General features: G+C 40.9%; 1 protein-coding gene across 1 annotated transcript in view; it reads left to right on the plus strand.

Moving 5' to 3' along the window:
• The window catches only part of xirp1 (xin actin binding repeat containing 1), a 48,019-nt gene that overhangs the window by 21,253 nt on the left and 8,154 nt on the right, over positions 1 to 18,612 (plus strand). Inside the window, exons 6-8 of the mRNA XM_036518739.1 lie at positions 8,996 to 9,151; positions 9,759 to 10,074; positions 11,527 to 11,731. Coding sequence (XP_036374632.1) covers positions 8,996 to 9,151; positions 9,759 to 10,074; positions 11,527 to 11,731 — 677 coding nt within the window. The remainder of the gene's footprint in view (positions 1 to 8,995; positions 9,152 to 9,758; positions 10,075 to 11,526; positions 11,732 to 18,612) is intronic.

Below are 18,612 nucleotides of genomic sequence, written 5' to 3' on the forward strand. Positions count from 1 at the left end.
ATCACTCCATGTGCACTCTCACTCGCTCTCTCTCTCTGCGCTCTATCACTCCCTGTGCTCTCTCTCTCGGCTTCCTCTCTTTCTCTCTGCTCTATCACTTCTTGTACCTTCACTGTCATCCTCCTGCTCTTTCTGCTCTCACACCCCAGAGGTCCTGAGGCTTTGGGAGGCTTCAGATGTGCCCAGATTCAGGAGCAAATGTCAACAGTCATCTGTGCCAGGTCAGCTCTCAGACAGATGTCTGCATATACAGCAGGCCAGCAGAGGGCAGCACAGCTCTCTTTGCAAGATAGTGAAGGGAAGGGAAACACATCCATAGAAACTTCACATCCACACCTAACACAATGCCACACCCATTTCAGGGTCTCAGTCAACACAAAACCATATCCAATTCTGAGTCACACCAAGCTCAAAGCCACACCCTGACTGTTTCTCAGTCCAATCCCTGGGAGTGAACGTTAGCAATGTCTTATTAGGCCTTGAATTATCCACTTCACAAGAGTGGTATCACATAACACTTTGGCACAGAAACATTGCTTTCATGCAGCTGCAGATGCACTACAAAATAAAAATGATCATAGCCCTGTTTCATCTATAGCCCTGTTTTAATCTGAAACTTTGAGTAACAGAGTAAAAAATCAAGGTTTATTTCTAAACAATATATTGGTATTCTATAATATACAGTTCAAATGCTCAAATGTTTGCATACCCTGAAAGAAATTGGTAAACATTGGCATTTATTTGGAAAATATGACTGATAATGCAAAATATTTTTTTCTTATTTAAGGATAGTGGTCAAATGAAGTCATTTATTATCACATAGTTGTTTGACTCCTTTTTAAATCATAATGATAACTGAAATCACCCAAACAGCCCTGATCAAAAGTTCACATATCCTTGAATGTTTGGCCACATTATAAACACACAGGTTGACACACACAGGTTTAAATGGCTATTAAAGGGAAGTTCCCACACCTGTGACTCATTGCAATTGTAATTAGTGTCTGTGTCTGCATAAATAGTCAGTGAGTTTCTCAGCTCATGAGGTGATGCACTGACTTGGACTTGGACACTGGCTGGATACTGCACCATGGGGAAGACAAAAGAACTGCCAATGGACCTGCGTACTAAGGTAGTTGAACTTTATAAAGCAGGAAAAGGATATAAAAAGATATCCAAACACTTGAAAATGTGTCAGTACTGTTCAAACCCTGATAAAGAGGTGGAAAATAAGAGGTTCTGTTGATACTAAGCCACAGTCAGGTAGACCAAGAAAGATTTCACCCACTACTGCCAGAAGAATTGTTCGGGATGCAAAGAAAAATCCACAAACAATGTCAAGAGAAATACAGGCTGCACTGGAAAAAAAGTGGTGTTGTTGTTTCAAGGAGCACAATAAGGAGGTACTTGAACACAAATGACCTACACGGTTGAGTTGCCAGAAGAAAGCCGTTACTGCGCCCATGCCACAAATAGGCCCACTTACAGTACACCAGACAACACCTAGACAAGCCTCACAGCTTCTGGAGCACAGTCATTTGGAGTGATGAGACCAAAATTGAACTTTATAGTCACAACCAAAAATGCCATGTTTGGAGAGGAGTCAACAAGGCCTACGGTGAAAAGTACACCATCCCCACTGTAAAGCATGGTGGTGGATCTCTTATGTTTTGGGGCTGTGTGAGCTCCAGTGGCACAGGGAAGTTAGTCAAAATTGATGGCAAGATGAATGCAGCATGTTGTCAGAAAATACTGGCAGACAATTTGCATTCTAAAGCACGGAAGCTGCACATGGGACGCTCTTGGATGTTGCAACATGAAAATGATCCGAAGCACAAGGCCAAGTTGACCCTCCAATGGCTACAGCAGAAAAGGTGAAGGTTCTGGAGTGGCCATCACAGTCTCCTGACCTCAACATTGCATGCATTGAGCCACTTTGGGGAGATCTCAAACATGCAGTTCATGCAAGACAGCCTAAAAATTTACAGGAACTGGAGGCATTTTGCCAAGAAGAATGGGCAGCTATACCACCTGAGAGAATTAAGGACCTCACGCACAATTACTACAAAAGACTGCATGCCATCATTGATGTTAAAGGGGGCAATACACAGTATTAAGAACTAAAGGTATGCAAACTTTTGAACAGGGATTATTTCCTCATTTTCTTTATTGTCATGTTTTGTTTGATGATTGTGCCATTCTGTTATGCCTTACATATGAACTTGAGTCCTATACGAAATAAAATACACGTGTTTTGCCTTCTCACTCATGTTTTCTTTAAAAAATGGTACACATCTTGCAAATTCTCCCAAGGTATGCAAACTTTTGAGCACAACTGTACATAATAATAGAATATGAATGTTGATTCCACCTGTAGATACAGTGTGGTTTGGACAGAAGCTAATGAATGGGGAAGTGTGTCCCACTGAGCGCCTTTGTATAGCTCCTCATGTCTGAAACCTTGTGCATGAGTAGCCCTCACTGTAATGTCACCAACATGACCCTGAGGGCCAATCACAGCTAGGGGTTGGGGGCTGGACTGGGATGTGGCTCCAGTTTAAAAGTTACCTCTAGGGGTAGGAGAGTAGATTTTAATTAAGAATTTCATAATGAGCTAGATGGAACAGCAGTGTGGTATGGTGTTGAGGAGCAGGGCACATAATCCAAAGGTTACCAGTTTGATTCCCAGCTGGGGCCCTGCTGCTGTATCCTTGGATAAGGAGGCTAATCTGAATTGCCTTGGTAAATACCCAGCTGTATAAATGAAAAAAATGTTAATAAGGGAACTGTAAATTTCTCTGAATAATTGTGTATATATATATATATATATATATATATATATATATATATATATATTGTTTTTATGTTTTTTTTTTTGGTGGAAAAAATGCACTAAATCCTAATAATATATATGATATTATTATTAGCTGTATTATTAATTACAAATTTCCAATCAACACAAGACAAATACCTTACCATTTCAGGCTAGATAATGCACTCCACTGGCACAATGGTGAGAAAATTTCATCTTTTATCCAGCAGAGGGAAATGGTGAAATATACTTAAACTTACTATGAACTCATGTTTCAGTCATAACTTATGTTACCTACACTACTAAAATTGAATATAATTGTGCAAACCTTTCAAAATTCATAAAAAAGGAGAGGAGATCAAAAGATTAATTGTAAACCTAGTACTTATATTTCAGTGACAACAAATTCAAGCTCATTCTATTATTTCTTTTGTAACAAACAATGTTTTTATACTGGGAATAATCTCTACATGGATTTAACTACAGTATGGGTGTTTGGCAGAGAATACACACTTTATTAGGATTATCTGTGTGACTATACTGCGTCATAAAAATGTTAAATTCCTGCCAGGGACATCTAAATGTTGAATTCCACGCATTGTCAATTTCATGAAAGTGCAACAAAACTGACAAAAGTGCAGACACGACACGATTTTAATAGATTTTTATAGATTTTAATTTTATTTTATTGAAGTGTCCATTAAAAAGATGAAAAGAAAAAAAAATAAAATAGGAGGTCCAAAACTTATATACTCAGTTAATGCCACTTTCTGTGCAATTTTAGGCTTAAGATATAATTTTTGTATAATGTCATTACAATGTAATGGTCAGGCGTCCGAATACTTTTGTCCATATCGTGTGTATATATCAGTGGCGGCTGGTGAGCTGGAAACAGGGGAGGCTGAAACATTACCTTTAAATCTATCATTACTTTCAACCTGTTCCCCTTTATCCTCCTTGATTAACAATAAAACAAATAATTCACACAATAATTGAGACCAATGTGTAAATAGAGTAAATGAATATGCTCGCGAAACAGCGCAGATTGTCTGTAGTTTGTGCGCTATTGCGAAAGATATAGCATTGAGGTTGTTTAATTAACAAGGATAGCAATTTGAACAATTAAGTGGCAAGTAATCCCAAAGCTTTCTCTTAAATGTTTCATGTTATAGCTTTCTTGTGTTACAAAATTCAAATTACAAAACGGAGCTAAATTTAGTTAGATCGATTTAAATTACTGAGAATAAACTTTTAGGCTAGGTTGAGTGCAATGAACAATAAAATTTAGAACACAGACCTCACAAAAGCTGTGATATGTCATGAGCATTTAATGTAATTTAAATCGATAAATGCCACCCTTGTTAATTAAACAATCTCACGTTGTAGCTTTCGCAAGCACACAAACTACAGACAATCAGCGCTGTTTTGCAAGCATAATCATTTGCTCTATTTACGCGATTGGTGTCAATTATTCTGTGACTTATTTGTTTTATTGTAAATCAAGGAAGATAAAGAGGAACAGGTTGAAAGTAATGATAGATTTAAAGGTAATTTTTCAGCCTCCCCTGTTTCCAGCTCACCAGCCGCCACTGAGAGAGAGAGAGAGAGAGAGAGAGAGAGAGAGAGAGAGAGAGTGCGTATATGATGCTGTCAGTTTATGTATGCATATTTTTATTTTGTCATGGAGTGTGTGTGAATTCCCCGTAGCTTACTTTTCGCAGGAGAGGAGATGTCATGATGCTATGCTTTCTCTTCTTCTCTGATCCTGTTGTTTTGCCTGTCAGTTGTGGGCTTTGCCATGTTGCAGCCTGTTTAGTCATTTGGTGTTGGGTAGAACTTTTTATTCAGGCTAGGCAAGGTAAACATGCATAAAAATTCACTAGGTTCTATCAGAGATGCAGTTTTATCTTTATTTCACATTTAGTGGTAATACAGCATTGGTTCAGTATAATGCACATTGACACGTGCCGTGGGGTCATCCATTGTGTTTGATGTATTTGTTTGTATTCCTTGTAAAATGAATGAATGCACTGTGTGAGTGTGTGTGTCTGGGATGAATGAATGCACTGCGTGAGAGTGTGTGTGGGATGAATGAATGCACCATGTAAGAGCATGCGTGCCTGTGTGTGTGGGTTGAATGAATACAATGTGTGAGAGTGTGTGTGGGGGATGAATGAATGTGATGTGTAAGAGTGTGTGTGTGTGTGTGTGTGTGTGTGTGCGTGTTGGATGAGTGAATGTGATGTGTGAGAGCGTGTGTGTGGGATGATTGCACTTGTGTTATGTGAGAATATAGTGTATAGAATGAATGAGCACTGAGGAGTGAGAGTGTGTGTGTGGGGAATGAATGAGCATGATGTGCGTGTGCTTATGTGTGTGTGGAATGAATGAGAGTGATGTGAGACCGTGTGTGTGTGTGTGTGGGGGGGGGGGGGGGGGGGGGGGGTGAATGCATATGCACTGTGTGAGACCCTGTGCATGTAGGATAAATGAGTTTGTGTGGGATGACATCACTTAATGTTCTGTGTGGCGGTTACCATTACAGAAGAGTTCCCCTGGGAGTATAAATGACTGCAGTGATTGCTACTGTGGCAGGGGTAAAGTTTAATCACAGGCTTTCTGGTGTACAGGAGCATCTTATTTACAGAAATGTTAGAATATTACTGTGCAAATCAGCAATAACCACAGGTCTGTGTTAACTTTGGGACTTGATTAAAGGTTACATTTTTTTCCACACCATTTCTGCCATTTTTAGTGTATGAAAATGAAAAGGAAGCTACTGACCAGGGGCATTTCTAGCTATTGAAAAGATCAGGGGCTAAGTCAAGTTTGCCTGGGGCTCCCTTTTTGAAGGGAGATCGGCATCGGTAGGTTGGGGAGGTTATATCTACCTTTATAATAAATAAATATTATCACACCTTCGGATGCTGCAAGTCAAGTTCCGCTCTGTTACGCAGTCTGTTGTTTTTCTGTAAACACCTCCTTTTTCAGGGTGAGAATATTCTGGGCTATAGCCCCGAACGATCAGACCTTACGACGCCACTGCTACTGCATAATGCTAAATATGAAAGGTACTAGCCGAACTGAATGACCAATATTTCCAATTAAATTTCAAAGCAATGTAAGCACTCAAATTTTACTGTATAGTATTCAAAACATATTTTCCAATGTATTTTACAATATACAGTATGTACTGCATATATGAAACTGGCAATAATTTACACATGTAATATTTATGTATATCATACTAGAATAATATTCTTTAGATCTGTCCTGTGTGTGAACTCCCCTTTCCAGAAGCAGGAGACCATCATAGTCTTTCTCTAAAGGCAGGGTTAAACATTTACCACATAAACCTGTTCAAAGTGTGCACAATTATTTAATTAACCACTAACCCAAACAAAAACACTGCTCTATGAATAGGTTATGTAATGTGTATTATGAATTATTGTTGGTATTGCAAGTTGTTTTAGATGTCAGGAGGATGGACATCTGCAAACAGAATCTGACTTACCCTGCATACTCTGGTTTAGACAGTGAACACAAATTTCCCATTAGTCCAAAGACAGTTTACATGTACCACTGTAGATGAGAGGGTGGGGTATTATTAGATCATTTCCTTGCTCAGTCTAACACTCATGATCAGATGTAACCCTTCAAAAGAGAGTAACAGATTCCACAAGCAAAATTAAAACCAGCAGACTATGCAAAAGCTTTATATGTAGTTTGTGGCAGTGATGTGACACAGTGGTAAAGGAAAACAGACATTGATAAAAGAGCTGCTGGTTCAAATGCCAGGCTGAGCTCTACAATTGTAACCTTGAGTGCATATCTTGAATGGCCCCGTCTGTTGCAATGGATAAAGCATCAATTTGTTTACCCTAACAAGATCTGCAACACATGTAGGCAACAAAATGGCATTACTATAGCAGTAACCTTGTATGTTGATTCAGATCTAGCACATATCAGGGGGTAGTTGAAGTGTAGTCAAGCAGTGTACTGCCAGTTATAAAGTTGTAAACCTCAGTGCAGGAGTTTACAGCAGGAAATACAACTACTGAGAGGATGATGGTCATCATTGCACTTAGCTGAGGTGGCAAAAAGTTTGGAAACAGTCAAAACATGTGATCTCTCTAATTGACAATGACATGTTAACATTTAACAGAGATAATGTAGAACCAGCTCATTTTAACTCTGTGTGATCTGTGCCTGTCACACACTTCTAGTTATGAAGTGCCTTTGAATCTGATTTGTTTACTTCTGTTACCCAAAATATGTAGCCAGTACCCAGATAAATGTTGCTGTTGCTACTGTAGATGAAGTCATTACCAGACAATGCATGGCATGCAAGAGCTCCTGCTCAGCACCACCCAGCATCTGCCGGGTCCAGCTGGTGCTGTTTCCAGCCAAGTTATTCACTGTGGAATAGTGGCATCAACAGCATCTTTCCCATAATGCCCTGTAAAGTCCCACTCCCAGGGTACATCCATCAGAAGCAGTATCTAGATGGGCAAGGGACATGGGGATGCATCTCCGTGGATAGATGTAAAATATAAAGGGATCACTTTAAAAGGCTACTGGCATGAATATTAAGTTATGTTCTCCATGGCTCCTATGCAACATAGCTGTAATGTGTTTTCCTATAGTTGGCTATTTTGAGTAACTCGATTATTTTAGTAATTAAACACTGTTTGAATTGACTTAATTCAAAGGCACCTGCTACAAAATGGAGCAACCTATGCATGTCAAACCAAATCATGTTGAACATATCCGATTTGTACAGTATAAGAGCAGTGCACTGTGCTGCTAAATCACCTCCCCAGGTCACAGCAATTGCTGTGGAAACAGTAGTTTCTTCTGCTAAACACAATCAGAGCCTGATCTGTTTATGACATTCTTTATGGATGTGGTTACAGAGAAAAAGGTGAAGACCTGGTTAATTTTTTCTGGCATTCCTGATCCCCAGAACCAGAGTCATAAAGGGAAGGACTTCGCTCCCTGTCAGAGGGTCTTGTGAGCGAGGGTGCAGAATCCTGTCTGAATGCTCCAAAGCAGCATGAAGAGTGGCCATCTGTACTGAAGGTGCGTGTTGCATTCATTTATCACTTTGCTTGTGTTGGTTACTTTACGGTGGTGTTGTCAGTGTGAAAGGCAATTTCCTGTTGTTTTAGGGTGTTTACAGTCCTGGCCTTTTTTACTAAATTAATTCTGGATTGACTGACATTAATCTGCTGTCTTGTATGTGACAGCCAACCATAGTTGTGGAATAATGTCTAGCAAACTGTGGTATTTGACTGTGGTAGCATGCCCGCAGTAGCGTATGTTGCTATTTCCTTTTCCATACCATTGTAACTACCCTATCATAACCACTGGACTCGGGGTGGGGGGGGTTAGGGAGTGCATTGATTTTCTTTGATTCAGTTATGGTTGCTATTGTGTTACCATACTGATACAGTTGATATCAGTCACCTTGGCATGCTGTTCCTGTATTGTATACCTGCAGTGAATAATATTCCTTGATGTGGTTGATTGCTTTTTTGTCCAAAAGAAAAAAAATTGTCAAAGCCAACATGATGCGGTGACGCTGAGGTCATGTGTGAATGATAATGATTAACTGTGTCATGTGAGGGACATACAGACACTTGCTGTTGAATTACACACTGAGTTAAACACCATCTCCCCTCTGCAACCTCAGGTAATCCCACTCTGCCACCACAGAAAAACTCCCAAGGTTTCATATCCAGGGAAGAAGCTGGATAACATACATATGCTGGGTTTCACATATAAAACTGTTTAAAATAGAAAAGAATTTGTTCTTTGACATACTGCATTGATCCATTTTTTTCTTGTTTTTTTCTGAAAGGGCCATTTTTCTTCACAGAATGCAGCAAGTAGAATTTTGCTTACTGTGTGTCTTATATTGTTGACAAACCAGGAAGAGAAAGTAACACATGACCACCACGTGCACAATGTCTGAGCCATAAATCAGTGACAGAGCAGGTGGTGTTCTGACTGATAAGTGTGTTCTTATGTTTCCTCTGTGGAGATAAGAGGCTGAGAACGCAAAAGCAAGAGAAGCAGGCAAGCTCTCGCCACTGAGGCCATGGATGCCGCTCACAGGGGGTTCCCCTCACAGCTCACCAAGGTGTTCTCTCCTCTCACAACCCCCCAACCTCCCCGCAGGTCTGCCCAGCATTCAGTATCAGCCATGGAGAAGAGGAAGGGTCTGCGGAGAGCCCAGTCCTTGAAGACCCTCTCCACGGGTCATGGAGGGTGGGGGGCAGGGATGGGGGCAGGACAGCGGGACTGCAGGAAGTCCGTCTCTCAGCTTGTGGAACAGTGAGTGGGAGGGTAGAGGGGATTCTGCATTCAAACTGATTGTCAGGCCAGAATTTGAACATTATTTCCTCATGTAGGTTTTCACAAAAAAGCTATACTTATGTATGTGTCATATTCATATCGACTATAAATTAGTTACAATCAGACTGCACGTTAGAACATCTGTTAGCTGTATCTTCATGCTGTGCAGAGATTTCAATGTTTCTCTATGTTTTGGCAGGTATCAGAGTTCTCTGGAACTCAGGAGCATTGGTTTGGAAGAAGACAGGCAAAAGGTGTAGTGTCACTTTTTCATCTATTCTGGGCAGCACACTGCAGTGTATTTCTACTTGTGTAATTACATATAAATCTTGTTGCATTGTACATTGTATTTGCACAGTACCTTTACCTGCATACATTACCCACGGATGGTTTTTCCATACAGTAACCTTCGTGCAACAAGCTGTTCTGACCACATCTTTACATAATAAGCAAAGATGGTATATGCATATATGCATGTGACTATGGATATTAATGCAAAACAGCAGACTACCATTCACATGAATGTAGAATAACACACAGTGTAAATATTATTGTCTTCTTCCTTCCTCCAGTTCCTGTCTCCCAGAGCTGAGCCCACAGGAAGCAGGATTGACATCTTGTTGAGGAGCTTTGAGCAGAGAGAGGGGCGAGGGGGCACAGTTCTGTCCCGAAGCCGCTCCATGGAATACCTACACTTAGGTGAGCGCAGGGGCACAGACGCCCTGCGGGCACTGTTTGAGTCCAAGGCCGCCCTCCAGCAAGGTTTCACCAGCAGCCCCCACCTCAACTGGACTCCCACCGCCACCAAGAGGCCAATTTCTGTCACTACAGGAGCCTGGGACGCAGCAGTGACAACCTGCAGTGCTCCCACCACTCCAATCAGGAAGGACACCTGCCACCAGGTGAGCAGTTTGCAGACTCAATTATAGAGCTAAACACTGGCTGGATTTGTTTGAGCTCACAACGCATTTCCCTTCCTTTTGTCACTGACCCAGTAGCAGGGACTTCTGAACAGGATAGACAGTGTTAGATAATGTTAGACTTGGTGGTACAAGTGAAGACCATCATGAATATAAATTAGCAGGCATGGCCTGGATTTTTTTTTTGGTTTTGAATAACTCAGAATTATATAGATTGTATAATTTGGCAGCAGTAAGAATTGGAATCATTAGAAATCTACAGTGACCTTTCACTGTTAATAAATATTTGTATGTCTCCACCTATGTCCCGTTCCAATAACAGATGCAGTCAGGGCAGGTACCAGCAAGCAACAGTACACGTTAATGAAAGACTGTTTCTCCTATCTTATAATTAAGCTAATTAAAAGCAGCCTTACTCTTAATTGGCATTACATTGGACTGCCAATGTACATCTCTGCTTTGTGATTTCTGATGCATTCTGATCTCATTGAACATCCTTTACATAACAAGCACTCTCATAAAAAGTGCCTCCATTCTGCATATTCAAAAGTGTGACATGTGAGGTAGTAGATTGTTTATCACAGCATGTGGCTTTGACCGTCATACCATTTTTGAAAACATCTTCATTGCAGAGGGTGAATACAGTGAGGCCACAGAGAAGAAAGACAGTCAGTAGTGTCCACGTGACTCCTGAGAAAACATTCAGAATTCCAAATGGTGAGAACTTCTCTGTGTTTTTTAATTCTGTGATTCAATAATATTCATTCTCATTCATCAGTATTTTATTTTGCAAACTTGAAGAAAAAAACCCAAAAAAACAGATGGTCCATCTGAGATATTATGGGTGTGTCTTTAACTGGCTCACAGATTACCACCAAATCTGTTTTATGAAATGGAGACAAAATTACTGTTTAGACCTGTTTAAGTGTGTGTGTGTGTGTGTGTGTGTGTGTGTGTGTGTGTGTGTGTGTGTGTGTGCGTGTGCGTGCGTGTATGTTAATGTATGCTGTGAAATGCACCACAGAACTGAGAGCTAGATTCCAGTAGTAGATCTATAGATTTCCAGAGGAGATATTCAGAATGCTCATACAGTAGTCTGATAAGCAAGTCATCAGAACATACTATAGATACTGACTGATTTCTGTAGCGATCTTTAGTTTTGTTGAGGTTATTCCAAAAAAAAAATAATGACAATATTCTTTACTGAATCCCAGCATTCTGAAATGACAAATTCCTAATAAAGCAGCTTTAACTATTCTGACCAATCAAGACTGATAATTTGGTTGCTTGTCAGTCTCCTTGCCAGTTAAGTGTTGATGATCTAGCATTAAGCTGAACTGGATTTGTGGGTAGTGATTGGGTCCTCTGTGACAGAGCCTGGGCAGATCAAAGCCTGCAGGGACACATAATACCCCCATGGTCCCCTCTCTGTAGGACACAGACAGCAGGACAGTTGTTGGCTGGCATGTGAGACACTCCCCCCATCCCCTCAGTGACATTCAGACACATCCGCCAAGTGCTGTGCACCACATCCCATATCTCACACCAATGAGTGCTGAGCACCTCATAGGGCACAGTCAGCCAAAACCCAGGGAACCCATCTCCACAGCCTCTCCTGGGTACACCTCCAGTAGCCACGGTAAACCACCGCACCATGCCAACTGTGGCTCATGGCATTAAAAATATTCACAAGGTAATCCAAACATTGCATTGCTCCAGAATCCCATCAGGGGACAGGAACCCATTAAGCCAACAGCAGCTGACCTAGAACCAGGGAAAGCTATAATAAGCCCAAGAGGACACTGATGAACGCATACCTATGTATGCTGCTCTCATGCCAATAGACATGCCACAGGCCCCGTTATAGTAAATGACACAGACACAAGCGCATGGGGCCCCCTGCTACTTCATAGACTCTCAAGGTTTGCTACATTCACAACTGTGTGACCTGCATTGTCACAGAGAGGTGACAGTGAGTAAGTTCTTTACAGGAATGTGATTCACCGTTGACATGAGAGGATCAATATCTTCATCACCATCCACACAATTTATGTCCACCGAGCAAGGGAAGAGGGCACAAACATTCACAGCTTTGTTCTTTAATTTTGGCTCTAATGCACTTTCACAATCACCATAAAATGAATTCATATTGTGAAAGAATAAGAAATATACAAGGTTTGTTTGCATTCCTGAATCAGAGTTGAGGACAATGCAACAAAGTAGACTGACCCCTTGATTCTGGCCAGATTTATTCTGGAACAAAAACAAAGTGAAGTTAATTTGAATTAAAAGGTCCATTTTCAAGATTTGCCATCTCTATCTAAATATCTATCTAAATAACATTGAATCTTTGACTGACCTAGCAAAGCCAATTTCTTATTTTTAGTCCTACTACACTCATGGAAATCATCTTGAGACATTGTTTCCATTACAGACCTGTAACTCACATTCTTCATAACATTCAGTAAGTGTTTCAGTAAAGCCTTAACTAAAAAAAGACGTTTCATGTGGGTTACCAAGTTTTTCCCGGACATCCTATGAATGAAGTTCCCTCTCACAAGACTGGAAAATTGCAGGAAAGTACCAATGATTGGCTTCAATCTTTTATTCCATCCAATACAGGAAAAAATATATTGATAATGTTTGAATAGTATTACGTTGGGCCAGCTTATGATTCATTGTATAAAAAACAAAAGTTTACAAGTTTCTGATCTGGAGTTTCTTCAATCCACATGACCAAGGTGACTCATAATACTTTGAGAAAGAGAGGCCCAGCAATATGACACACACCTGAAATTTTGCTTTTTTATTTTGAGCTCCAATACGTAACTCTGTTGCTGTTTGGCACTACTCATACAACTCTTCCTGTACTTGTATGCTCTTATGGGCAGGCAGGATTATTAATAGACAGCGTGCGACTAGGAATCACGAGAAGCCTCATCACTGGTGAGGATAGCTGGGGAAGACGCATTGAGAGAGGTGACACTCTCTCGCAAAACACCTGGTGATGTCACTGAGTGAGCGGTCCTGGCTCTGAGAACAGGTGGTGACACCACCACTATAAGAATGGCAGAAGGGGGGGGGGGGGGGGCATCTCAGTCACCCCCCACCCACAATGCCCCCCCATGACTTCCAGAAGCAGTGATTGACTCAGCCTGGTGGAATACCAGCCATAGCGCGCTCCAAAAATAGTGCTCTGGCTTCATCTGTCTGGCCCGACCTGGCTGATAAAAATCAGCTGTCACCACAGAGGGGCCAGTGAGAAGCACAGAGTCAGGGAGGGACACACAGAGCAGAGCAGAGCAGACCGCTCCAGTCTACAGGCCACCACCACAGCGCCCAGCCGGCAAACGGGAACTATACACCACCACAGCAAGGGAGATCAGAGCCAGCCACAGAGCAAGAGAAACAGCCAAATACCCATCATCTGTGTGAGTATGCAGTGCCCATGCTGGCCAGCCAGCCTGCTTTACAGTGTGATTTCTGAGCTGATGACGGGTGCTTCTCGCAGCAAGGGGCAATAGCTGACATTTATTTACACTGCAACAGTTCACAGGCATGACAGAGGTGGTGAAACCGTTTGATGCAGTGGAACAGATAAAACAGCCTGTGATTTGAACCACAAATGTAATTCCCCATAAGTCAGTCAGCCGATGGATTGGATGTGAGAGGTGTCAGTCAACTAGTGGATGTGAATCTGGGACCAAAAAAGCCACTTAAAATGATATGGACATCATATGGTCCACTATTACTAATGATATAGCTGTAGCTGTCTCTTATACAAAACAATGTATTAACTTGAGGCGCATAGCAATAGCACATAAGATGCCAATCACAACAAAATTGTACAAAGGGTTACTAAAGATGCAATGTGATAAAATTACTTGATTTCATACATGCATGAACTGTTTATGCACATATGGCTACCCATAAGAGGAAGGGGGATGTGCTTAAAATACCCTGACCTGAATGTGTTAAAAATCATAATTATGATGTTAGTGATTTATTATATTATATTATATTTATATACAGAGTTGTACTCACATCACATATATTCTGTGGTATTGACATAATTGGGTAAAGCACTAAAGTGATGACTGCACGTCTTTGAAGCAGTGCTGTTTTCTGGCCATATCATAATGTCTGGAGTGACCTGTTCCTCTCATCTCTTAATCCTGGAGCCATGGAAGACTATAAGGCTGAAAAGCAAGTTCTGCCCCATCATGCCTTGGGCTATGCCTTCAGCACACTGGAAACTTACATAGCAGTCAAATAGCTACATTAATATAAGTAATTTTATAACATTTACATCATTTGTTCATAGAATTGTGCACCGACCACCTTTCAACAATTCTTTCTGAAGATCAGCTTTTCGTGGCTATTTTTTTTATAAAGATTTTTGCATATTGTGCAAGAATCCTTCATTCAAACAGGCTTAGTTCATGTTGATTCATAACAGTTCTTTAAAGACAGATTTGGCTGTATTATATTATTGTTTATGTAAATTTGACAGAATAATTCAGACATGGGTTGTTTGTATTCATAATTCACTGTTATTATTGAGACCAAGTGTGTGGACCTCCATCTTCCTCTGCACTGTGCTGTGAATCACAGGGACAGATATTCAGGATTGATCATAAATTTATTTGAGCAGAAGACAGTGTGGTGGAGAGGATCTTTCAAAGGCAGCTGAAAGCTTTTTAAAACACCAACTGCATCTCTTAACCATTTGGACAGCTGTCAGCCAGCCTAAATCTCTTCACATTGCTGAGCTTCTAATAGCTCCCTCACTGTCATTCCTAAGAGCCTGACAAGGGCAGACAATAGCTCAGTCCCAGAACCGACCAGCTCCTTCTTTGTCTTCATTATTATATTTTAGGATTCAAAATACTATGGATCATCTGTCCTGATGAAGCCACTGTAAATACAACAATGTCTGAAATTGTGTTTGAGGAAATGTCAACTGCAGAAATCAAGGAATAACAACAACAACAATAATAATAATAATAATAATAATAATAATAATACATTTTGGCCTTCCGTTTTACAAGACACTTCTGGATAGGGAGTAGCAATGGCAGTCTCCACAGATGTGGGTAGCATGACTATAACTGTCTCTGTTTTAACAGTACTGACATCAACAAAAGCCGAAGTATGCGTTTTTCCACATACGATAAAGATAACTGTAGTAGTAGCACCATAAAGCTGTGCTACACTGTATTACATTAGAAATTATGGTCAGGTAATTCAGAGATCAGCTGCACATTGTCAGTCAGTTGTTATAATACATCAGCACCTATGAGTAAAGAAAAATAAAGACACGATAACTGTAAACGACATGGACAAACATGGCTTCTGTGAAGAATACATAGCATCCGCGCGTATGCTAGAGTCCCTCATCGTCCTCCCCAGGGTCGCAACCCTCCGGGGCTTAAATGGTGTTATGTCCAGTTATTCTGCGTGCTCATCCAGCTGTGAAAGCGTTTTAATACCCACCGCATGAGCACCGCCAGCTTCCTGCCCCTTCTTTGTGCTGTGAGAGCTTACAGCGTGAAAAACAGGGCAGTGCTCCAGTCTGCCTATTAGTGACAGCCCACAGACCCAGCGAGGACCAAGGTGTGTTGTTCACACTTACATCTATGGGCACGTTCTGTTTATGACCCCAAAATTAATTTTAAAATGTCTTTCTTGCCATGTGGGAAATGAGTGATTTGGAATGGATAAGGTATTACTGCTGCTATCTTTAAATGTCATTGTGAGCCCTGATGTGTTCATTTGTGAAGGCTTCATTGATTTTCCTGCCCATGTTGCTGTTGGTCTGGGCTCACAAATGGCCCATTTCTCTATGGGGGAATTTTAGAATAAAATCATATTTTAGTTTATTAAAGCTGTTTTACGTTAATATTTTTTAAAGTCTTTATATAGTTTGAATATCAAAATTACATTAATTCTTTGCTGCATAATATTAGACATGGGCAATCACTGAACTTAACAAACTTAGTAACCAAAACACCTGTCATCATGTTATTAAAGGTTTACAACTAAAGAACTTGCTTTGCCTTGAACAGAACCACTAGGGTCAAACTGCACTTAACTCATTTGTATTAAAAGCTAGGAATGTAGAAACAGATTATTCTTGAAGCACAACTTTCAACAAGGCTTCTTGAGTGAGAATGTGAATCTTCTCTGATAAGACGCTGAAAATGGGGACCTGTGTGAAAATGATAGCACTGATGTACACTAGTATATACTATACCAACAGGTGAGAGGAACTTACTTAGTTTTCTGCTTTTTGAAAGCTCATGTTAGTGGTGCTGGATTTGCCAGCCTTGGTTAGACTTGTGGCACCTTATAGTATTAAAACATACAAGCATTGGGATGTTTTATCTGGATACTGAAGAGACCTTTCAATCTGTTTTTTTTTGGCTGTGTCAGATAAAATATTATTTGTTTTCTGGCAACTTACATAATTCTACGTTGTTTATTAATAAATCTGGATATCTGCTGTGAGAGTTTTGGTTTAGCACCTTGCTCAAGACAGTGTTGGCAGTGCCTCATTTGAGCTTCAAACCTGCAAGCCCAGGTCCCCAGCATCTCTGCTGTGTTAAGGTGTGTTTTAACTGAACGCGATGCAAAATTTACGAGTGACGTGGATGCATGAAAAGTCAATGGCAGAAGGAGAATGGGCAAACTGCGAGCGTTCGCTTGAGTTAAAAAATGTTCAACTCGAGTGAAAATTTCACCTGGCAAAAGCCAATCACCTTCAAGTAGGGCTAGAAGCCATGCCTTCTTTCCAGAAATCTCAAATCAAACTTGCTAGCAGTGTTGGTGTAATCAAAGATGCTTCCTGTGACATGGCACGAAATTCGCTTGTTCATTTTTCAGGCAAGCGATCAAACTCGCGTGAGGAAAGCGAAGCAAAATTTTGCTTTGCATTCGGTTAAAACGCAGCTTTATAGTTCCCATCTGCCTCCGCCCCATGAGGCCCCTGACAAGAGTTTCCATCCTCCCAAGCACCTGGGGGCTGATACAAATGGAAGGCCTTCCAGAGAGGATTACAGACCCTCCCGCATGGCGGGGGCCTCACAATGACAGGAAAGGGCATTCCCTGCGCCCGCCGCACTCGCTTTAGTGCTGACGGCTTCAGAGGTAAGCCAGCACCACATTGTTGGCTGACAATTGGGGTCACACTACAGCTGAGCTTGCAGCTCCTTTCTCCAAGCGGTTTTTGGCCAGCCGGCGGATTGTTGTCAAGGCTCTGCCCCCAAAGCATGTTGACTGCCAGGGGAGGCAGTAGGGACCTATCAGACCAAGGCCTATTAATCACACTGCTTTTTTTAATACTGACACAGCATTATATCTGACATGTTTAGGCTCTGAAATGAATGATAAACTTTATGTAAGTATGGCAACACTGGGAAGAACACTATCATTAGGAGGACCGTGATCAGCTAAGAGGACTGTGATCAGCTAAGAGAACCATGATTAGCTAGGAGAACTGTGATCTGTCACACGGGATAAAATGGGGATGTTTGCTGTATGTTTTCCTTGCCCAAATGGGTGTATATATCTCCAGTCAGAGGACTATGTCATTACAGCTATACTATTATATTCCCCAACCCTATATATATATATATATATATATATATATATATATATACACTATATGGACAAAAGTATTCAGACACCTGACCATTACACTAACAGGTACTGCAATAACATGTATTCAAATACATATACTTTAATATGGAGTTGGTCCCCCTTTTGCAGCTATAACAGCTTCCACTCTTCTTGGAAGGCTTTCCACAAGATTTTGGAGTGTTTCTGTGGGAATTTGTGCCCATTCATTCTGTAGAGCATTTATGAGGTCAGGCATTGATGTTGGACGAGAAGGCCTGGCTCGCAATCTCCGTTCCAGTTCATCCCAACGGTGCTCGATGGGGTTGAGGTCAGGGCTCTGTGTGGGCCAGTCAAGTTCTTCCACACCGAACTCATCAAACCATGTCTTTATAGTCCTTGCTTTGTGCACTGGGGAACAGTCGTGTTGGAATAGAAGAGGGCCTTCCCCAAACTGTTGTCCAAAGCATTGTCCAAAATGCCTTGGTATGCCGAAGCATTAAGATTGCCCTTCACTGGAGATAAGGGGCCTAGCCCAAACCCTGAAAAACAGGTGTGGCCAAATACTTTTGTGTATATATATATATATATATATATATATATATATATATATAACTGTGCAGAACCTTAGTCGGGTGAACATTCTGTAAAAAACCGTTAAAAATTAAAAACACAGTGTTCAGAAAGTAATCCAAAGTATTTAGATTGAGTAATCTAACAGAACATGTTACAAATTACGTTTTAGGGCAAGTATTCTGTAATCCGTAGTGGAATAGATATTAAAAGTAACCCTCTCAACCCTGTATATAAATATTATTATTATAATGTTATTACAAGTTATTTTCTATCCTCAGTGGTTCACTTGTCGTTAGTTGCTGCAGAGAGACCATGTCCATATGGTTC

The sequence above is a fragment of the Megalops cyprinoides genome, chromosome 24, assembly GCF_013368585.1.
Source record: "Megalops cyprinoides isolate fMegCyp1 chromosome 24, fMegCyp1.pri, whole genome shotgun sequence".
Taxonomy (NCBI): domain Eukaryota; kingdom Metazoa; phylum Chordata; class Actinopteri; order Elopiformes; family Megalopidae; genus Megalops; species Megalops cyprinoides.